General features: G+C 44.4%; 1 protein-coding gene across 1 annotated transcript in view; it reads right to left on the minus strand.

The window, feature by feature from the left end:
- Window positions 1-246: 246 nt before the first annotated feature.
- POLR1B (RNA polymerase I subunit B) overlaps window positions 247-23,556 on the minus strand; it is a 28,603-nt gene continuing 5,293 nt past the window's right edge. Inside the window, exons 4-16 of the mRNA XM_082672460.1 lie at window positions 22,140-22,272; window positions 19,472-19,608; window positions 18,362-18,585; window positions 17,613-17,784; window positions 14,470-14,641; window positions 13,441-13,722; window positions 12,188-12,321; window positions 10,746-10,916; window positions 9,788-9,949; window positions 7,286-7,477; window positions 6,617-6,870; window positions 2,012-5,781; window positions 247-1,146 (exon numbers count right to left, since the gene is read on the minus strand). Of these exons, the coding sequence (XP_082528586.1) occupies window positions 4,899-5,781; window positions 6,617-6,870; window positions 7,286-7,477; window positions 9,788-9,949; window positions 10,746-10,916; window positions 12,188-12,321; window positions 13,441-13,722; window positions 14,470-14,641; window positions 17,613-17,784; window positions 18,362-18,585; window positions 19,472-19,608; window positions 22,140-22,272 (2,916 nt within the window). The 3' untranslated portion in view covers window positions 247-1,146; window positions 2,012-4,898. The remainder of the gene's footprint in view (window positions 1,147-2,011; window positions 5,782-6,616; window positions 6,871-7,285; window positions 7,478-9,787; window positions 9,950-10,745; window positions 10,917-12,187; window positions 12,322-13,440; window positions 13,723-14,469; window positions 14,642-17,612; window positions 17,785-18,361; window positions 18,586-19,471; window positions 19,609-22,139; window positions 22,273-23,556) is intronic.

Genomic DNA, 23,556 nt, shown 5'->3' on the forward strand with positions numbered 1-23,556 from the left:
TTAGCAGATTTCAGGTACATAATACATTATTGCTAACTGTGGTCACCATGCTGTACATTAGGTCTCTAGGACTTACTCATCCTGTAACTGAGTTTGTGCCCTTTGACCAACATCTCCCCATTTCCCCCACTCCCTGGGCCTGGCTACTCTGCTCCTATGAGTTTGACTTTTTAATTTTATTTATTTATTTATTTAAATTATGTTTTAGCTCCACAGAGTTTGTTTTTATTAATTTATTTATCCATTTATTTTTGGCTGCGTTGGGTCTTCGTTGCTGTGCACCAGCTTTCTTTAGTTGCAGCGAGTGGGGGCCACTCTTCATTGCGGTGCGCGGGCCTCTGACTGCAGTGGCCTCTCTTGTTGCGAAGCACAGGCTCTGGGCACACGGGCTTCAGCAGTTGTGGCGCGCGGGCTTAGTTGCTCCGCGGCATGTGGGATCCTCTAGGACCAGGGCTTGAACCCACGTCCCCTGCATTGGCAGGCGGATTCGTAACCACTGCGCCACCAGGGAAGTTTTACTTGTTTAGATTCCACATATCAAGTAGATCATGGAGTGTTTGCTCGGTGAAATCAGCTAGACACAGGAAGACATAGCGCCTTCCAGGGAGCGCGTGTCAGAGTTGGTGAGGGGCAGGGTTGTATGATGGGAGGATGCACTTGTAGACTGACTCAGAGAGAGTTTTAGTTCAGGGCTTCGATCCCTGGCCAGACTGAGAGCCGTCACGGATGGCAGCACAGACATGACTTTGACCAGATGATCTCCGACCTGGCAGCAAAGTGAGTGCTGACCCTTGATCCCTTGAAGGGGCTGTGAGGCAGCCTGTGATGGTGCCTGGGCGTACAGGTGGTTTCCTGACGGGGTGTTTCGAGAAGGCTCTGTAGACCAGGAGAGGGTCTCTTGGCCCCACGGGCTCCTCTCCTCTCGGGTGGCTTCACCCACCACCCTCAACCCTTGGGCTTCCTTCTGTCTTTTCTGGAAGCTCCACACTCCTGATCTTAGGTTGTAGGGCATGCTGGAGGCGAGGCAACTCCTGAGGAGCCCCGCACACGTAAAGTCTCCCGGTGTGAGGACAGCGGTGAGCGGATACACCCTGCCAGCCACCTTCCACCTTTTCTCAGTGACGTAGAACTTCAGGGCCTCCCCTCCTGTGGAAAGAGTGGCACAGGAAATTGTTAGAGGAAACCACATACTCTGAGGGGGTCTCTTGCCCCCTTTTCTCCATCGTAGGCCCTTTAGTTTAAAATCGGAACTGTGATAAATTCTATCCTCAGTGGGGACTTCCCTGGTGGTCCATTCGTAAAGAATCCACCTTCCAATACAGGGGACGTGGGTTCGATTCCTGGTCAGGGAACTAAGATCCCACATGCCGCGGGGCAACTAAGCCTGCGCGCCGCAACTGCTGAGCCTGCGTGCCACAACTAGAGAGCCCGTGCGCTGCAACTACAGAGCCCACACACATCAACTAGAGCCCGCGTGCCGCAGACTATAGAGCCTACGCACCCTGGAGCCCGCACGCCACTAGAGAGAAGCCCGAGCGCCGCAACAAAAAGATCCCGGTTGCCGCAACGAAGAGCCAACGCAGACAAAAAAAAACTCCATCCTCGACTCCAGCTTCTGGATTCCAGCCGTTTGCCAGTCTAGGCAGGGCTGGGAGGCCTGGAGGAGGGTATACCTGCAGGTTCCTGCCGTGCTCTCAGGCCTGTATTAAGGTGCCGGGCAGAGGAGGTTTTGGGGAAGAGGTGGAAGCTGTGGCTGTGTCCTAGAGAAGCTACCGAAACAGCCTTCCTGAGTGATGGCAGGCACGCTGCAGGTGAGGAGGACGCGGTGCCCTCATGAGGGCGGACTCAGACTCTTCTGCTCCCTGGGAGCAGGGGAGCAGCTCCCTCCTGGGGACCAGTCTTAGACAAGACCTCCGCCGCCCACCCAGTGCAACTCCTTTCCTCGTGCACTGGGCTGCTGGGGCTCCCGTGGGCCTGGCCCCCTCCTCAGCACTGCCCGAGCCTTCCTTACCCACTGCAGGTTCACGGGGTGCGAGGCTTAGAAGAGGTGCAGTTTCATAAGCAGCAGCTGATGAATGGGTCCCAGTGCCCTACTCCTTCCTCCAGGTCCTCCAGAGCTGTGGGCCAAAAGGCCAAAGGAGGCGCACAGAAACCGGTCACAGATGCAGGGCATTTTTTTTTTCTTTTTTTTGGCCGTGCCGCAAGGCTTGCAAGGTCTTAGTTCCCTAACCAGGGATTGAACCTGGGCCCTTGCTGGTGAAAGTGCAGAGTCCTAACCACTGGACCGCCAGGGAATTCCCCCTGCTTAGCCTTTAAAGTGCATTTGATGTTTCAAACAGAACTTGGCACCTCGTGGGAAGGAAAAAGGAAGCATGGGAAGGGTTAATTAGGTGGTTTGGTTCTCTGACAGCCAGTCTGGGCCCCTTCACCTCCCCCTCACTGATCCCAATGGAGGGACCTAAATGTCACAGTTAGAGCCCATGCTATTCAACGGTGTGCCCCACCAGGCACTGAGCTTCGGCTGTGGAAGTTTCCTGAGGTTGCTGAACAGTCTACCACAAACTAGGTAGGCAGAAACGTGTTCTCTCACAGTTCAGGCCAAAGTCCAGAATCAAGGTGCTGGCAGGTAGATTCCTTCGGGAGACGGGGAGAATCTGTTCCAGGCCTGTTTCCAGCTTCTGGTGGTCGCCAGCAGTCCTTGGCCCTCCTCGGCTGGTAGACACACTGCAGTCCTGTGATGTGGCCTCTTTTACCACAAGACCGATGGGAAGGAGTCACAAGTGGCTTCTCATTAGTATCCTGACTGCCAGAGGGACTGAGTGCTGTGAATCTACCCCATACATTTGTCTTTGTCTCCAAGTGGGCTGGGCCTGGAGGTCTGACTTCTAGCAGGACCCAGGGACGGGTCCTGCCAGGAACCAAAATCTGTCATTCAATTGTGTATTTACTTCTTTCATTTAAGGTACTCATAATAAATTCTTTAATTATGCAACACTTCATTCATGGTTATAAGTAACTTATTCAGTTTTACATTTAGCTCTGTCTTCCCATTGAAGGTACTTTTCTCTGCTTTTCATAGAGTTGCATAACATTAATTCAATCTTTTGAGTATATTTTTCCTTTAAGTAGATTTTTTGCTTGTTCTCCTATTTATTGAGATTATATACCTATATATATTTACACATGAATTTCACACGCACGCACAGATCTTGTATATACCGTTCTTACTTGAGCAAATACATTCATCTGGGTTCACCAACACTCCACTTACAGATACAAATCATCAGTGCCGCATATGGCAGTCTGTCTCAGCAGACACCCATGTGTTCTGCCAGCAATCCATTCACAGGGGAAAACCTTTCAGGCTCATTTCTAAATCCTTCCTTTTAATAGGTACAATTGCTTATATTCTCATACTCCAGATACATCATTTGTGTTCACAAACACTCCATTTATAGATAAAAACACATCACTCATTCTCATTAGATACACTTCTTGTTGTTATACCAACATTCAGTGCAGCGATAAGTAACCTATCATTCAGTGTTGTGTACACCGCTTTTCTTTGAGTGGATATATTCCTTTCCATTCTAACCACATTTTATTCCAGGGACCCACAATACGCATTGTACATAGGCGTTTTCTCTCTGTAGACACCTCCTGTTTCTGTTTTCTACCAACGTTCCATGTATAGATATATTTTGCATCATTCTCTTTTGCGTATAAATCCTTTCAGTAGTTACATTCATTTAGATTCATAAACTCTTCATTCAGGGAGATATAAAAGTATAATTCAATTATGTATATGGAAATGTCTTATGTTAATATATTATTGTTCTGCCAACATTCCATTCATAGAGATACACAGCATATAATTGTGTGTATAGTTTTTCCCATTCTACAACAGTTTATTCTAAAAAATGTCATTCGTTCTTATGTTCAGGTATTTCCTTTGAGTAGACAGTTTTGTTTTATACAAACTGTCCATTCATAGATATACTTCATATCATTCCGTGTTGAGTATAGCTCTTTTTAGATACATTTTTGTTCTAGTCACATATAGAATTCAGTCTTGAGTTGTATTTTTCTATGTGTTTTAGCAGCCATTCACTCATAAACTTGTTACACACACCATTCAGTTTTATCGCTCTTTCCTTCAATAAATACATTATTTTTTGTTACACCAAGACCCAGTTTCTAGAGACACATATCGATCTTTTGAACAACTGTTTTTATGGGGCGATATATTCATCTGTGTTCTATCCATAGTCCATAGGGTAGAGATCAAGTTCAGTGTTCTTACGGTAAAAACACCAAGAAACAAAACAAAACCAACCACCCCCAGGAGCACAAGGAACCCTTTGGAGGTGACACTTATTACCATGATTGTGATCATTCACAAGTGTGTGCATATGTTCAAACGCACCAAATTATATACATTAAATATGTGCAGTTTTTGGTACAACCAGTACACCTCAAAAAAGCTGCTAAAAATTTTTCTACCTTTGTTTTTACTTTAAGAAAATACAAAATTACATATATATGGCTTACACTGTTTATTTCTATTGGGCTGCTCTGCTCTACATGGACAAATAAATGTTTGACTGTCACTGCCTGCTGAAAGCAGGATACGAAGAACCTGGGGGTGGAAAGACTTTCCCCTGAATATCCTTCTATTTATCAGTGTATCACTTTTAAAGAGCAACAAATACACTGAACGTCATCTTCAGCAGTTATTATACCAGAGCAACTCAGAAACTCTGCATTCTTAGTTGCCAGGTCTTGGTTGAGCACTCTTAACCTTGAAAAACTCGAGTAACTATTAACAGCTTCAATGAACCAAAGTTACATTTTGTTTTAAGCTGATAGCAATCTTGACCCAAAAGGCCAGCGTCAAGTTAAACGATATCCAGTTTCACTTTGATGTTCATAGCTGCCAGTTCAGCTACAAAATACCGAAAGACGTAAGGCACGGAAACAGTGTCGATGGTGTCACTGCGGTTACACAGAGTACAGTTGTACTTCCTGTTGCGCGTGGTGGACCACGATGGGGGTGGCTTCTCCAACAGCGGGGAGAGCAAACTACCACACTTCACACACACGTGGGCTACGGACCGATCCGAGCAGTTGAAGAGCCGGTCGTGAAGGAGGAAAGATGTACCATGAGCTAAAAGGGCGTCCCGCTCCATCTCCCCGAAACGGATCCCACCCTGGACGTTTCTTCCCCCGATAGGCTGGTTAGTGACTTTGTCTCTGGCTCCTGTTGTCCTAACTTGGAATTTGTCTGAGACCATGTGGCGTAAGCGTTGGTAATAAACCACACCTATGAAGATGTCTGCATCCAGCTCTAGCCCACTGATGCCACTATACAACCTCTCAGTGCCATAGTAGTTGTAGCCAGCAGCCTTCAACATCTCACCAAAGTACTCCAGGGCCGAGTTCTCCTCGGAGAAGATGAAGGGCGTGGCGTCATGGCAGAGGCCATGTGAAGCTGCAGACTTCCCTGCCATACTCTCAATCAGCATACCGATGGTCATGCGGGATGGAAAACCGTGAGGGTTGAACAGAATGTCTGGAACCATCCCGCTCTCAGTGAATGGCATGTCCTCAACTGGCCACAGTCTGCTCAAGATGCCCTTCTGCCCATGACGACTGGCAAATTTATCCCCGATAGTTGGGTTCCGAGGGACTCTCATCGTGATGCAAACACACTTGAATTTGCCATTTCCGGTGTCATTACTGCACACTTTGATGTTATCCACAATACAATTTTCTTTACTCCTAGGAAAAAATAAACCGGACAAAATGTCAAAATGTATAGAGATACTAAGTTTTACTGATATAGTTAGCGCTTCATAAAGGATATTTGCAGAACTTATTCTCACCTCTATTCTCCAATACAGATAGGGCTGGTATCCCTAAAAGTATATTTATGAATAGGGCTACTGATTATGTTCACTAGAGAACTGTGTTCATCTGAAAGAATACTAGCAAGAAAGGCAGCTGAAGACCTACTACTGAAACCAATTTTACAGCTGTAAAATAAGCTTAAAAATTTTATTTTTATTAAGAGGTATAATGAACTCAACATTTTAGCTGGGAAACATTACTAACAACATGTCCAAGAGAGATGCTCAAGTTTGAATAATATAGTTTTAAAATAAATCACAGATTAGCTGATCTATTGTAGTAGACTGACAAGAAAAGTAGAAAAACAAAGGCAGTACAAAAGACCACAGAACTTTGTCTCATTTAAGAAATGTCCATTCAGTTAATAACTAAGCTACCGCTTATATTTTCTCCAAAAATTCTCCTGTTGAAAAATAACTTGCATTGACTTCCAGGAATTTCACTCAGAAACAGCCTTTAAGAAACAGCACTGGTGGGCTTCCCTGGTGGCGCAGTGGTTGAGAGTCCACCTGCTGACGCAGGGTTCACGCCCCGGTCCAGGAAGATCCCACATGCCGCAGAGCGGCTGGGCCCGTGAGCCATGGCTGCTGAGCTTGCGTGTCCGGAGCCTGTGCTCCGCAACGGGAGAAGCCACAGCAGTGAGAGGCCCGTGTACCGAAAAAACAAAAAACAAACAAAAAACACAGCACTGGTTATGCGAACTTACTTATAGTACATCACAAAGCTTTCCCCGGTGTTGAGGTTTACGTAGCTGTAATATGGATCTCCATACTGCAGTTGTGCTCCAATAAATGGCAATCCGTCATCATCCAACTTCTGCAGAATCCGTGGGTCACCAGGTTTGACTCCAAAGACCAGACTATCATCTCCTTGTTTGATTTTTTCAGACAGATCTATACACTCGGACTTGTAGACACTTCCATGGGCAAAGCCTCGTTCCCAAGAAGCCTTATTCACAATCTGTGAAGTCAAAGAATCATTAAGAGACTGAGACCAAATGAGAGTTTTCAAAATAAACCCGGTTAGAATTACAACTGGTTTAGGCATTTGATTTTAAAACTATCCACATTTCCTAAATCACCTATGCTATTAAAATCCAGACACAATAAAGGTAGATATTTCCAAGACTACATTCATTCGACATCTACTCGTACTATGCACTCAAACAGGCAGGCTCTATGCATATGAATATTCAGTGATATCCCTCAAGGCTTGCCACTTTTAACTTAGACCAGGAATTAACTATTTAACAGCATAGCCATGCACCAAATACTAGGCACTTGGGCACACAAGAAATCCTCCTTCAGTGACCTGATGGTAAACAAAGAAGTTAAAAACGAAAAAGGATGCAACTACGTCTCCTGGTAGAACTTACCATGGCATCTTCCATATCATAGCCAGTGTAAGAAATAACAGCAACAATGGCATTTGTCCCAATTGGATAGTTATCCATGTCATAATAATCATACATGTATGGTCGCACTAAAGGGCTTTGTGGAGTCTGAAGACGATACAGTTTATTATCTGACCGGTCTTGAAAAGTGAGGAGTGGAAAGCCCATAGTCTGCTTACCTACGAAGGGAAAAAAAATTAGTATTTCGTTTTTTCCTCCTTGATTATAAAGGTGACATATAAAATTGGAAACTAAATATTCATCATAGGGGAATGAATAAAGAAATTAATCATGCTGGTTATGTTTACTACAGACTAATACTTGGGGTGAAAATGAAGTAGACAAGTGTGTATCAACAGGAGCCATGAAAACAATGCTGAATGAGAAAAAGTACAGAATGACGTTTAATATGCATTCATGTACATTTGCCACACATCCCAATTCTAGACCTAGTTTATGGATACACATGTAATAAAAGCATAAAAAGGGGATGTAAAGGATATATACAAACTACAGGATATTACTACTACTGGGGAGAGAGATGGAGTGACAGTAACTACTATCTAAGTAGATTACTTTCGCGCACGCACACACACACACACACACACACACACACACACACAGAGTAAGATGTTGGTATTTGTAAATTGTGCATAGTGAGGTAGGTACAGGGGGCAGGTAAGACGCTTCTTTGTACTACTACCTTACAGTACAGAGAATCAATTCAAGACAAAATGATTTTAGGGCTTCCCTGGTGGCGCAGTGGTTGAGAGTCCGCCTGCTGATGCAGGGGACACGGGTTCGTGCCCCGGTCCGGGAGGATCCCACATGCCGCGGAGCGGCTGGGCCCGTGAGCCATGGCCGCTGAGCCTGCGCGTCCGGAGCCTGTGCTCCGCAACGGGAGGGGCCCCGGCAGTGAGAGGCCCGCATACCGCAAAAAACCCCCCAAAAAACCCCAAAATGATTTTAAAAGCTAAAATAAATAAATACATACACAGGGGAATTTTTTTAAAAAGGGAGACTTCTAGTTTCCAGTATATAGAGAGATATTCCTACAATATCACCCCCAACATGTAAGTATAAAATCCAGAAAAGAAAATCAACTACATACATATACACACTACCTGAAAGCACTGAAATTTAATAAAAAATAGAAATTAGAGAGGGATTAACATTTGGACAAAAGCAACTTCAGAGTGAATTTCCAGTTTTTTCAGTTTTTAATGTCTTGTTTCTTGTTTAATTTTTTACCGGATGGCTCAGTCAGTGTAGTGGCTAAAGCTCAGAAACCCACAGTCTTATTGGCTTGAAGAATCAAGGAACAGAGTTCAGAGCACGACAGCAGTTGGAAGCGTAAGGGGGGAAATTTCAGAAAGGAGAGAACCATAAAGGGAGAGCCTCACATTCTGCATATAAACTGAGTCCAAATCTTTGGTGGACTCCGTCCAGCACTATGTGCGGTGGGACAGACGTGGGCAGCCTACCTAAGGCTAAAGAGTGCACTTCAACAGCTGTTCAGCTGACTTCCAGCATCTAAAAACCAGCCCTCTTCCAAGGAACAGAATAGAATCTAGTCTTTACAACATATTTTCTGTCCACAATCCAATCCAATGTTATTAGACATACAAAGAAACAGGAAAACGTGCCCAAGACTCAAGAAATATGCAATCAATGGAGACTGATCCTGAGATGACCCAAATGTTGGAATTGGCAGACAATGATTTAAAAATACCTGTTATAACTATGCTCATGTAATGGAAAATTATGTTCACGATGAATGAAGATCAGACTCTCAGATAAAACAGAAACTATAAAAATGAAACAAATGGAAGCTCTAAGCTAAAAAATTAACTTTCTGAAATAAAAATGCACTAGATGACAGTGAATATGATAGATCAATAAAAATGATCCAATCTGAAGAAAAAAAGATTGAAAAAAGAGAACAAAAATCCAGTGGCTTATGGGACAACACTAAAAGGCGTAACATATATGATGCATAACTGAAGTCTCAGGAGATGAGAGAATGAGGCAGAAGCAATTATTTTTAGAAATAATGACAGAAAACCATACAGATTTAATTTTTTAAAACAGATTTAAGGCACTTTCCTGCTGGCGCAGTGGTTAAGAATCTGCCTGCCAACGCAGGGGACACAGGTTCGAGCCCTGGTCCAGGAAGATCCCACATGCCGTGCAGCAACTAAGCCCGTGTGCCACAACTACTGAGCCTGCGCTCTAGAGCCCGCGAGCCACAACTACTGAAGCCCGAGCGCCTAGAGCCTGTGCTCCACAACAAGAGAAACCACCATAATGAGAAGCCCACACACCGCAACAAAGAGTAGCCCCGGCTCGCCACAACTAGAGAAAGCCAGCGTGCAGCAACGAAGACCCAACGCAGCCAAAAATAAAAAGTAAATAAAATAAATAAATTTTAAAAAGAAACTACAAGCCCTTTTCTTCTGTGACTACCACCACCTTCCCCTCCACCTTACCCATCTGGCACTGGTACATGTTTCTTGGACTTTGGTTGTGATCAGAGAAAGGGATGAAGTTGGCGATCACACTCAGCAGGCTGTGAGGGAAGAGCTCCTGGTGGGTGGTAACGCCAGCCAAAACCTCATCCTCAAAGACAGCAACGTTCATGAAGATCTGGAAAAGAGGAAGGACGAGGAAGTTCAACATACAAAATAACTGTGACTGCTAACACGTATTAGCTCTATCTCTCAGAGTTTAGTTCTCACAGACTTGAAAGAAAAACTTCGCACCCAGTATCATGAACACTGAAGGGATCCACAGTTAGAAATACCACATGCCTTACACACCTCATTCTAAATCTACCCTGGTCCAATCGTGAAGGGAGACAGGAAGGAGGAACATTTTTTTTAAAGTAGCACAAAGCCCAGAGTTTGCAACTGCAGAAATGCAGGCAAAGATTGAGAGCGGTTCTAACGGAACGTTTCAGTCTCACCACCCGAGGCAGAGCTGGCTGCCAAGGAACGTGGGGAGTTGAGCGGGATGGGAAAGGCAAGTCATGTGACTGCCAACCCTCTCTCAAGTTTGATGAGCATGAAAACTGCTTCATGCTCGTCACAGAAGAGGCAGAAAATAAGCTTTGACTTTCTTTCAAATGCCCCAATTGTAATTATAACAGTTACACCTTTTTTTTTTTTTTTTTGCGATACACGGGCCTCTCACTGCTGTGGTCTCTTCCGCTGCAGAGCACAGGTTCCGGACGCGCAGGCTCAGCGGCCATGGCTCACGGGCCCAGCCGCTCCGCGGCATGTGGGAGCTTCCCGGACCGGGGCACGAACCCACGTCCCCTGCATCGGCAGGCGGACTCTCAACCACTGCGCCACCAGGGAAGCCCCAGTAACACTTTTAAAAAAGAAATAGTTACTAAGTCTCTGAAAGTTGCATACTATACAATCACACATAGTCTATGTACCTGTTCCATAGTTCCAATTAGTTCTTCTTTGCCCAATTCCAAGTTCTGCACAGGCCGCACCAGTCTACAAGGAGTGGTAAAAAGGTACAATCCTGGGTACAGACTTGGTTTTCCTGTCATGGGGACCAGGACCACCTCCATCCAGGGAGGAATTCTTTTTTCTCTCAAAACCTGTTCTCAAAAAAAAAAAAAAAAAAAAAGAGTTCAATTAAGAATAAATGAAGTATTTTACATCTATCTCCCCTGCCACCCAGGAGGTGGGTATAGTGGAGAAGCAGATCAAATGTGAAAAGCAACATCTTTAGAATTAAATCAGTTTTGCAGGTAACAAACCTAGTGCCCTGCCAGTCTCAACCCCACACAGATGGCCATTCGCCCCATATCCAGAGTTGGCAAAAGCCCTACTTTCTTGGGGGCTCAGTCCCAGTATCAGGCAGACTGCGTACAACTGAGACTGGGGAAAAGGTAAACCAAGAATGTGTGTGTAGACATACTAAATGAAATTCTATCCTCTGATGTCTACAACATAGATTACTGGGGACTTTCATGGCGGTCCAGTGGCTAAGACTCTGAGCTCCCACTGCAGAGGGCTCAGGTTCGATCCCTGGTCAGGGAACTAGATCCCACATGCCACAAGTAAGAGGTCACATGCCGCAACTAAAAGATCCTGTATGCCGCAACGAAGATCCCGTGTGCCTCGACTAAGAACTGGCACAGCCAAATAAATACTGAAACAATAAATAAATAAATAATATACAGATGACTGGTGTTATTTTAAAATGTATTCAGTGAAAAGGCGGCACGTGGGATCTTCCCGAACCGGGGCACGAACCCGTGTCCCCTGCATTGGCAGGCGGACTCTCAACCACTGCACCACCAGGGAAGCCCTCTACTTAAAAAAAAAAATGTATTTCAAGGGACTTCCCTGGTGGTCCAGTGGTTAAGACCCTGCGCTCCCAATGCAGGGAGCACGGATTCAATCCCTGGTTGGGGAACTAAGATCCACGAGCTGCATGGAACGGCCTTTAAAAAAAAAAAAAGGTATCTCAGGACCCAGAAGGCAACAGGTTATGACTTATATCCTGTATAGTTTCAATATTACTTGAAATATAAAGTCCATATTTCAAGGTCCCCTGTATGCCACTAGTGTTTACCAAGAAAAAAAAAGTTAAAAGGGTGTTAGATTAATAGACTAGGGCCTCAATGAAACCACCAAAAAAAAAGTACAGGTCAAATACCTGTCACTGACCCTAACTGATGACGTCAGTACAAGGCAAGACGCTGCCACCAGAGGGAATGTATGGGCACTTTTGTAATTAGCTTCTGACCTCCAGACCCCTTGACACTCGAGAATGCCCTGGGGCTACCTCAACTAGAAAATGACTGAAAACCTAAGACGGAAGGACAGGACAATTCACAGAGACTCAAGATCTTAAAATGACCTTAAAATGTCGGAGAGAATCGACAATGCCAGGAGCAAGCTCCTTATCCGCCCAGCCAACCATGACACCGTCCAGCAGGACAGGGTAGCACTCGCTGTACGGCCGATGTGGCGCTCCGTCAACTGGAGTGACGCCTGGTGAAGCGAGGAAACGGAATGATCACATCAGGATGCTTTTCCCGACATTTAACTTTCCCTCCACATTCAACAAGTGCTTCATCATTTTAGCTATCTAGTCATCTTGTCTCTACACCGGAATGTTTTTGTATTGCCTGAGTAAATATCTAAATCATTTCAGCAAGGACCCCCCAAATCTACTGTCTCTAATTGCCGGTGAGGAGAGGAGCAGGGGGACAGGGGTTTAAGGGAGGCTTTTCCCTGTGCACCTTTTGTATTTTGATTTCTGAGCCATGTAAACATATTAACTTCTTCCCAAAAATCTAATTACCTTTGATCCTCATTGTTCACATATCACAAATTTGCCGACTAGCTAAACTTTATTTGTAACCCCAATATCAATACTAGTGGCGCTTTTTTGATCATTTGAGGACATGCAGTGAAAATTTTGAATCGCCGGATACACGTGTTCCCAGCTGAGCTCAAACCAGGTGACGCACTGTCTGTTTCAGCTCATACTGTAAACAAGTGTCCTTTCCGCACTCTGTTCAGTGCCATGTTTTTTGCATCTTTGTGCTTTTGTTGGTGATTCTGCTGTTTATAATGGCCTTCAAGCACAGTGTGAAAGTGCTGGTTCCTAAGCACGAGGCCCTGCTGAGCCTTATGGAAAAACGTGTTAGATGAGCTTGTCGTTACAGTGCTGTTGGCTGAGAGCTCAATATTAATGAATCAACAATATACATTAAGTAAGGCGTCTTTAAACAGAAACACACATAAAGCAAGACTATGTACCAGCTGATGAAAACGCTGTGCCAAGAGGCTCACAGGAACCTAATCTTTTGTTCCCCCAGGAACAACGGCTCAGTATCTGCTAATTCAGTGCCAGTGGTGACTTTACAGAAGTACTGCAAATACCAAGAATCGACTCTAATTAAATAAAGAACGCTCTTCCATGAGCCATCAACATCTTCTGAAGATAGCAAGTGCTTTACAAAATGTCACAGGTTATCCACAGTGTTTCACCCATCGCCCTTACAAGAACTCTCTGCTCAGCCCCCAAAGAAGCACAACTTAATAGCTTTGCACCTGTTAAAACCCACACAAGCAAACAAGACAAGGCTGCTGTACACCACCTACCCAAGTTGCAGAGCAAAGCTGGAATAGATGCTGTATACACAAACTGTGTGACGACCTCACATATGGTGGTTAAGTGGTTCATCAGACCACAGGGCTCCCCGTCGGGGGTGTGCACGGGGCAAAGGAAACCCCAGGACTCCGGCAGCAGCCTGCGTACTGTGGTGGTCCGCATCTTGGCAAAATCTGCCCCTCTGTGCACACAGCGGAAGTGGGAGAGATAGCGTATGAAGTTCAGCTTGTCAGCCACAACACAAAGTCCAGAATCTTGCAGGAAGCCGAGACCTTAATAAAACAAATGTCAATGAAAATGGGCTAAACTTAAGGAAAAAAAAAAAAGCCTATCTTTTACTGGAGGCTCTGATAAGATAAAACCTCAGAGTACACTAGAGATCACAGAGTGGGTCATCACAAAGTTTACTCAGCTCTGGTGAGGGGAAGAGCTTAAAAACATAGTAAAAATCCCCAGATTTCACGAACTGTATTAGCCTCGACTGTTTCTCCATCTCCTCTATACTATCTCCTTTGTGGGAAAACATTAAATGAGTAATAAATAGCAAGTAATTAAATGGGATTCATCCAAGAGGGCTGGATAACACACAAGCATTTGTTAGCCCTTAAGGAATCTGCACCAGTATCATCTGTTTAAAAAAAAAAAAAAAAAAGATTTCTGGGCCCTCAATAACCACTTTTTAAAGTTTTCCAGTCATTCTAATACAACTGGTTTAGGGATGCGCACGTCTAACAACCCTCCCAGACAACCCATCTAGTTAACCTTTCCTCAGAGATCTAAGCTTTCTTTAGTTTTGTAGAAAGAGGCACAGGAAATGCATTTGATCATTAAAATTAGATTTCAACTATACAGACAGTCTACAGCCCAATATACACCTGTCAAAAGTTACAACTTGAAATCGGTCTTTAATGAGTAAGAAGTTCACTTTTGAAAAGAATCTCTCTCAGCAATATATAAATCCACATTAAGCAAATAATTTGAAAATCGTAACTAAATGAAGCCTCTCTATTTAATTTCACCTGTTTTAGAACGTAGATTCCCAGTAGCAAGAAGATATTCAAATGGTTTTGTAAGGTCTGTTCCCAGAGTAAAAATCTTCATCAAATTTTCAGTGTTTAAGGACACACTGGTCTTCTGGGCCTTCTTGTCTATAGCTATTTTAATAGATGCTAACCAAGCTTCCAATTTTTCCTGAAATAAGAAAAACTTTACATTGTTAGGTATTTTAATGAGCACAAGTTGGATATTTACTCTTACATAACCTGCACATCCGTAACAAAAGCCCACTAATTCGTACGTTTGACACGGAAAACTTCTAAACTATAAACCTGAAAAAACAGCTTTTCAAAGTACGATTGCAGCTCAGGCATTTCTTAAGACAGAAGATACAGGCTTCTGCAGTGCTGAGGTTCGCCTCGGCACTGTGGGCAGCTGGCTGGATAGTTCTTTGTGACGAGGGGCTGTTCTGTGAGCTGTGGGATGTTACCGCAGCATCCCTGGCCCTTACCCACAAAAATGCCTCCAGACACTCTCAAAGGTCCCTTGGGGTGGAACAAAATCGCTCCCAGTCGAGATTACCCACACTAATGGAAAAGAACCGAAACTGGTTTGCTTGGGCCTTAGAAAAGTTTTTAATTCAAATGCTCTTATCAAACAATCGCAAGACCTTCAACCCCAGAAACAGGCAACAACAACAAAGCCCTGAGACAAAGCAGCAGCCCGCTGTCCCAAGAACAAAACAACTAAGAAGAGCCCGGAGTCCCCAAATGACACCCAACACACAGGACCCCTGACTGACAAGCCAGTAGGAAAGACTGACACGTTCTTCTCATATAAAAGTTGAAACATAATGGAAAAGGAAGAGAAAACAAAAGAGAAAAGAGGAAAGAAGTCAGAGATGAGGAACAGAGACGTGGGTAAAATGCTCTGGAACCGGAGACGGGGAGGCGGAAAGAGTGAGCTAAACTTTCCTCCTGGGTCAGAGGCCTGCCCGTGGTCTCTTCGAGGTTAGCTAGCATTTACTGGGCACGTACCACAAGCTGGCGCTCTGCATGGTTACTTCAGCCGCACAACAAACTTTTCCTCAGGAAGCACGGCATTACAGGACCTCTGAAAACCCGTGGACCAGATGCACTTCAGTATTAAGAACTTTTTAGGCTTCCGAAAGGTGACAGGCACACAGACCTTTTATTACCTAACACCCATGATGGAGACTGAGGCACTGGCTCATAATCAAACACATTTCTACCCTGAAACACAAACTGTCATACTAGGTAGAGCAAATGAAAGTTACAAACAGCCTCCTGTTGGTTCGGATCAAGTTTTGCTGCCAACTCTTATATTTTTTTTTGGTTCTCATACTTTCTGGATCTGGAATTGCAGGCGAGCGATTGTGGACCTGTCTGTGCGGTCTGCACTCAGTACAAGCAGAAGCAAGCGAGAGCCCTCCAGGAAGCCTTCCCATGAGGCTCACCAGCCTCTCTGGGAAAAGGGCTAACGTGGAGATGGGCGGACAAGCCTATGAAGAGCGACGCAGCGCTGAGAAGGAGGTACAGCATCTCCCCATCTGCTCTCACACTGCAGAGCGGAATCGCTTCAGCGTCCCTCACTCCCCAACCCTGTTAAGCAGCCTCGGACCCAATCACAGGGACCTCAGTCTCTGTGGCAACACTCCCTGAGACGGTTATACAAGCCTGTCATTCGTATCAGGTCACTGTCGTGAACCTTCTGAAGATTGCTTTCATGTCCCGAATTCAGAGGTTTAAAAGCTTGAGTATAACGGAGGCAAAGGTAAGGAAATCAGACACTTTTACGCAATGAATTCTCTGAAAACGTCCCAAGTTTCCTTTCCTCTGTTGCTGAAACAGGTCACCTTGGTAATGTCGTGCAAGTGAAGGTACTTCTAACATGGCCAGCTCGCAACGAACCCACATGCTTCAGTTTAAGGAGGGAAATGTAAATTAGTCTTTAAAGGTGACTGAAACTTCTGCCTGATTTGAATTTTTATCGGGGAAATTCTAGACTACCAAAATTTCTCAATCTAATTTTATAGACAGAGCAGACAGAAACAAAAGTTATTACCTTCAAGTAAGAATTTAATTATTGACCAGATTAGGAACTTGGAGATTTTTACTGCAGTCCTCTCCATCTTCCCTGCCGTTGTTCTGTTATCTCTTAGATTAAATCTTTTTTAGGGATGATATTCAAAATATAAAATGCTACCAAGTCAACGTGCTTATAAAATTATTTTTGTGTCATGCCAACATTCTCTCCCAACACACACAGAGTTCTCATTATTTACAGTAATCATGTCCTATCCTGTCTCTGTGAACACTGCATTGGCGAGCACAGAAGCACTGCTCCTAGGGGAGATGCAGGGTTAGACTTCAGGGAGTCTCTGGTCATTGACGACGTTTTCGTCAACTGATCGAAACATGACCTCGTTTTTTGTGTTTGTTGAGAGACACCTTAGTTTATTCTGTTGGTTCGTTACCACTGAGCTCAGAGCAAACAGCACCGTAACTCATGCCTGAACAAAGCCTGTCAAGTGTTTTCTCCATAAGGAACGTCGCAGCCTTCTTACACTTAGGAACACTAGACGGTACTTCAGCACTGAGCCTGGGGGTCACTTTAAACAGCAAAATCACCAACAGAAAGCACAAAACTGTGAAAAACGTGGCAGTAGAGACCCTTGTTTACAGCTCATCAGACCTCAGCTGGGGCCATGAACATCAGGAAACTCCAGTTCTTCAGCACCTGTGCATGTCTGCAAATGATCCCGGGAGTGCTGACACTGCTGGCGTTCCAAATAAATTTTAGCGAGTAGGTGAATTCACAAGTACAGACTCTGTGAATAATGGGGACTGACTGGATGTGTGTATATAGGCCATTTACACTTTATCATTAATGTTATGACCAAGATTTGATATTGTCTTTATTTAGCTTCTATAAAAACATTAAAGAAATTTCTGAACCTGGCCAAGCTAAGATCTGTAAGTCCGTTACTGCTAAACAAACAAAAAGTAGAAAAGAAAAAAAAAAAAAGACTACATAAAATGCCCAAACGAGAAATTTTAAACATGCAGGAAACAATACTGCTGGAAATGGCCACGTCATCCCACAAGAGGTATGACTGCTCTGGGGTGAAGCAGCCTGCATTTACCTTCAGAAACATGAGGAAGAGCTGCCCGGGGGTCAGGACCTCTTGATTCACTAAACTGTCAGGATTCTCCTCCATGCACTCTCCTTTGGCTAAAGCAAAGAGCTTCCGGGTCATGAGACAAAGCACATAAAACTTTTCAGTGTTGGATTTCAAGTGGATACAGATGCACTGGCTGCCAAAAGAGAAAGAAAAAGCTTAGAACGATTCAGCCGCCGATACTACTCGATGTCCTACTGAATTCAGCTTCTCGGCTGCACTGGCCATTCAGATGCTCAGCGTGTGGCTCGTGGATACAGATTGGACAGCGCTGGTCTAGAGCAGGGCTCCTTTAATAACTACACAGTGGTTACAGAAGACCAGGTCCTAGCCTTGGGGAAATAAAGGGACGTGATGCCTGCAACTTTCAAGGATGCAGAAAGAAAAACACTGATGATATGCAGAGAAAGCAACAAAGCAAAGTGGTAAAAATATTAAGAACTAGTGAACGAGAGTGTCCAATGTACTATTTTTGCAGCAATTCTGGAAGTCTGAAGTTATTTCAAAAGTTTTAAAGTACAACAGAAGACATGAAGCTACCAGAAAAAAAAAAAGGCGAAGATGACTGCAGAAACAACGCTGGGCCCTACTTTCCTAAGCCAGAACCCTACCCCCAGGGCCATTCTGATTCCCAGATGACTCACCAGCCCCAGCTACATCAATACAAGGAAGCATGGACACCCTCCACCCCCAATAAACAAAAGCACACATACCTGAAGAGAAACTCTGCAGCGTGTTCATTTGGGTACCAGTCAGGAAGACTGAGTTTTACTCTGAAGCGTTCCCCCAGATAGCTGAGGACCTGTTTTTGTGTGGAACATCCCTCTTCCATTACAATCCTTAACATCTGAGAAACAGAGTTCCTAAAGAAAGAGTCATCTTCCTTTCCTTTGATGAGCTCCTGAAAAATCTGATAATCGGAAAAGCTGACAAGTGCCTAGAAAAGAAAAGAAGGTTCTTTTTTAAAATTGCTAATAACTAAACCATCTTAATCATTTAGTAACCATTCTGTTCTTTTTTTTTTTTTTTTAAATACCCGAGAAAAATTAGCACTCCGCTATCGCTGAATCTAAGCGATGCTTGTATGATAGACACCAAGATGGTCCCATGATCCTCACCTCCCGGTATCCACAACCTTGGTCTCCTCCACACTGAGCCAGGGCTGGCCAGTGTGACCGATGGAACATGGTGGAAAAGCTGAAGCATGACTCTCAAGGCAGGGTCTCAAGGGCCCTCCAGCTCCCGCCTTGCTCTCCTGGCTAACTCTCTGGGGAAGACAGCTGCCTCAAAGCAGCCTGTGCAAAGGTCCACGTGGAGAGGAACTGAGACCTCCTGCCAACAGCCCACAGTGACTTGCCAGCCATGAGGGAACCGCCTCGGAAGGGGATCCTCCAGCCCCGGGCAAGCCTTCTAAACAACTGTAGCCCCCGCTGACATCTCACGGCAACCTCCGGAGACCCCGGCCAGAGCTGCCCAAATCTGGAGCAACTTCCAAACTCCTGACCGCAGAAACTGTGAGAGAAATGTTTAGCGATGCTTTAGCCACTGCCTTTTAAGTTAACTTTTTTTGTTGGTGGCCGCGCCACGTGGCTTGCAGGATCTTAGTTCCCTAACCAATGATCGAACCCAGGCCCTCGGCAATGAAAGCGAGGAGTCCTAACCACTGGACCACCGGGAAATTCCCTGAGGTAACTTATTATGGAGCAGTAGGAGATGCCAGCACAGCATGAACTCTGATGAGGACAACCTATATCCATCCTGCGCAGGACACCATTTCCAGTGACTCACTCCCTAACGAGAGAAGTATATTCAGTAAGTCACACCTTAAGTGCAAATCCCAAAGGAAAAAAAAACAGTTCTTTCCGGTAAATAAAGTTCAACATAACCGTGCCATTTTCCAAGTAGTGAAGGTTCATATTGACGGCGGAATGTTCTTCCCTCACACAGTGCATTGAAACTCCTATTTAAACAAACAGAGCAAACGGTCAGAAACTCAGCAACACTACCACTTAGCATGCATGGCTACAATTAGAGACTGATTTTTAGCTCAATTATGAGAATAAATTGTTTAACTACAGGGCTCGTGAATGCAAAATGCTATCTTGTGAAGCCAGCCACTGTCACGGAGAGTGATCAAACAGAGGCCAGGTCACTGTCAGCCAGAGACCGAGGGGAGTGCCACATACCCTGAACCAGAAGAGTTCCGAGGCCTGTACCTACACCTGGCCAAGTCAGCATCCTTCAGCACCGTAAGCAGTAACATAAATACACGTGTTCATTCAGTTTGAAAAAAAATTGAACACAGTAGAAAGGTTTCCCACTATGAAATCATAACACAGAAATGCTTAACAGAAAAAAAAAATTATACATATATGGGAGAAAAATATCAAAGACTCTGTTTGGATGCATCTACTTTTTAATATCGGGTGGACCAAAACGTGCCTTCGGTTTTTAAGTAAAAATAAAAGACATATTTTTCATTTTCACCAAGAACTTTATTGAACAACGTATTCACCCTTTTGCTCCACTACCTTCTGCCATTTTTCAGGCAACTTCATAATTCCATCTTCCCAAAACTTATCTTTTTAAGCAAAGAACTGTTCCAGGTGCCTTTTGCAGTCTTCCAGGGAATTGAAATTTTTTTCATTAAGAGAATTTTGGGGCTTCCCTGGTGGCGCAGTGGTTAAGAATCCACCTGCCAATGCAGGGAACACGGGTGTGAGCCCTGGTCCAGGAAGATCCCACATGCCACGGAGCAACTAAGCCCCTGCGCCACAACTACTGAGCCTACGCTCTGGAGCCCGCGAGCCACAACTACCGAGCCCACGTGCTACAACTACTGAAGGCTGCGTGCCTAGAGCCCATGCTCCGCAACAAGAGAAGCCACTGCAATGAGAAGCCCGTGCGCTGCAACAAAGAGTAGCCCCTGCTCACCGCAACTAGAGAAAGCCCGTGCACAGCAACAAAGACCCAACGCAGCCAAAAATAAATAAATAAAATAAATTTATAAAAAAAAAAGGAGAGAGAATTTTGTAAAGACCAAAGTAAATTGCAATCCGAAGGAGCAATGTGTGGTGAATACGGAGGGTGAATCAGAACTTCCCAGCCAAGCTGTAACAGTTTTGAGTGGTCATCAAAGAAACATGCGGTCTTGCATTATCCTGATGGAAGACTATGTGTTTTCTGTTGACTAATTCCAGACGCTTTTTGTCGAGTGCCGCTTTCAGGTAGTCTAACTGGGAGCAGTACTTGTTGGAATCAATCGTTTGGTTTTCCGGAAGGAGCTCATAACAGAGGACTCCCTTCCAATCCCACCATATACACAACATCACCTTTATTGGATGAAGACCGGCCTTTGGTGTGGTTGGTGGTGGTTGATTTCACTTGCCCCATGATCTCTTCTGTTCCACATTACTGTACAGTATCCACTTTTCATCGCCCATCACAATTTGTTTTAAAAACGGAATGTTTTCATTACATTTCAGTAGAGAATCGCATGCAGAAATAAGGTCAAGAAAGTTTTTTTCGCTTAACTTACGTGGAACCCAAACATCAAACCAATTCACATAACCAAGCTGATGCAAATGATTTTCAACACTTGATTTGGATATTCTGAGTATGTCAGCTATCTCCCGCATGGCATAATGTTGATTTTTAAAAATTTATTTATTTTATTTATTAATTTTTGGCTGCCTTGGGTCTTCGTTGCTGTGCGCAGGCTTTCTCTAGTTGCGGCAAGTGGGGGCTACTCTTCGTTGTGGTGTGCGGGCTTCTTATTATGGTGGCTTCTCTTGTTGCAGAGCATGGACTCTAGGCGCGCGGGCTTCAGTAGTTGTGGCACATGGGCTCGGTAGCTGTGGCTCACGGGGTCCAGAGCACAGGCTCAGTAGTTGTGGCGCACGGGCTTAGTTGCTCCGTGGCATGTGGGATCTTCCCGGACCAGGGCTCACACCCGTGTCCCCTGCATTGGCAGGTGGATTCTTAACCACTGCGCCACCAGGGAAGTCCTATAACGTTAATTTTTCTCAATTAATGTCCGATTTGATCGCTATCAACAACTGGTCTACCCGACTGTGGAGCATCGTCCAGAGAAATCTCCAGCACGAAACTTTGCAAACCACTTCTGACACATTCAATCAGTCATGGCACCTTCTCCACACACTGCACAAATATTTTTTTGCGTTTCAGTTGCGTTTTTACCTTTCTTGAAATAATAAAACATAATATGCTGAAAAATGTTGATTTTTTTCTTTCATCTTGAATATTAAAATGGCTACACAAAAATTCACTAATTTTGATGTCTTTTTTTAAATGCGCGCTGATATGACAGCTGTCAAATACAATCTAACAGAATTGTTTCGAATGAAGTTAAAGACAACTAACTGCTATTAGAGCCATCTTATGGAAAAAAACAAACGAACCTTTTGGCCGACCCAATAAAATAGCTTAAATTTTTCTAAAAGAACATTCCAAAAAATCACTACAACTTACCATACTGAGTATAGCCAGGCCCTCTGCTTTTCCATTTTGGTCTTACCATTGCGATGGGGAAATTTCTGCGAGGCATAATCAACATTCGGATGACTTTTTCGATGCCATTGATTATAAAATAGCCTCCCATTTCCTGCCAAAGAGATGAATTAAAATCTGTTAAACAAAGATATATAACCACCCGTAAACATGAAACTGACCAACTGCAATCACCACCCTCATTCGTAAACAGATGTGCAGAAGAGGTGCACTCGGGCAAGAGGAACTGTGGATCCCTTGGAAACTGCAGACTTTATTAAGTCTTCTTAAGCACATTAAAACGGCTGTAGAGGGCTTCCCTGGTGGCGCAATGGCTGAGAGTCCGCCTGCCAATGCAGGGGACATGGGTTTGAGCCCTGGTCCAGGAAGATCCCACATGCCGCGGAGTGGCTGGACCCGTGAGCCATGGCCGCTGAGCCTGCGCGTCCGGAGCCTGTGCTCCGCAACAGGAGAGGCCACAGCAGTGAGAGGCCCGCGTACCGCAAAACAAACAAACAAAAACAAGTTACTCCAAAGAGAAGTCTAAAGATGAAAACAGTAATCGTTTAGCTTCCAGACAAGTATGGCTTCTTGAATAAGTTAAAAAGCTTTTGACTGTATGAAAGCTCTGGAAACCAGAAATTTGGATTAGCTAAATAGGAAAATATTTTTAATATTTAATTTTTAATAAGTTAATAGAACGTTTCTGTAATAAATAAGGAGCTACTATGAAGCAGGCATATCACGCTGAGTGCTCTATGTCAGCATAACATTTAATCCCATAATAATGAGAGAGAGCTATATGCCCATTTTCAGAAGAGAAAACTGAGGCTCAGGGAGATTAAATTTCCCAAAGGTGCGGGACTGGTAAGCGGAACAGCTGGATGTCAAACCCAGATCTGCCACCAAAACCCTCTTCCCACCACACAACACAGCCCCCCTGTTGTAAGCAGAGTCTGCTGGTCTTTTTTTTTTTTTACATCTTTATTGGAGTATAATTGCTTTACAATGGTGTGTTAGTTTCTGCTTTATAACAAAGTGAATCAGTTATACATATACATATGTTCCCATATCTCTTCCCTCTTGCGTCTCCCTCCCTCCCACCCTCCCTACCCCACCTCTCCAGGCGGTCACAAAGCACCGAGCTGATCTCCCTGTGCTATGCAGCTGCTTCCCACTAGCTATCTACCTTATGTTTGGTAGTGTATATATGTCCATGCCTCTCTCTCGCTTTGTCACAGCTTACCCTTCCTGCTCCCCATATCCTCAAGTCCATTCTCTAGTAGGTCTGTGTCTTTCTTCCTGTCTTACCCCTAGGTTCTTCATGACATTTTTTTTTCTTAAATTCCATATATATGTGTTAGCATACGGTATTTGTCTTTCTCTTTCTGACTTACTT

This window comes from Grampus griseus, assembly GCF_964374135.1.
Source record: "Grampus griseus genome assembly, chromosome: 15".
Lineage (NCBI taxonomy): Eukaryota > Metazoa > Chordata > Mammalia > Artiodactyla > Delphinidae > Grampus > Grampus griseus.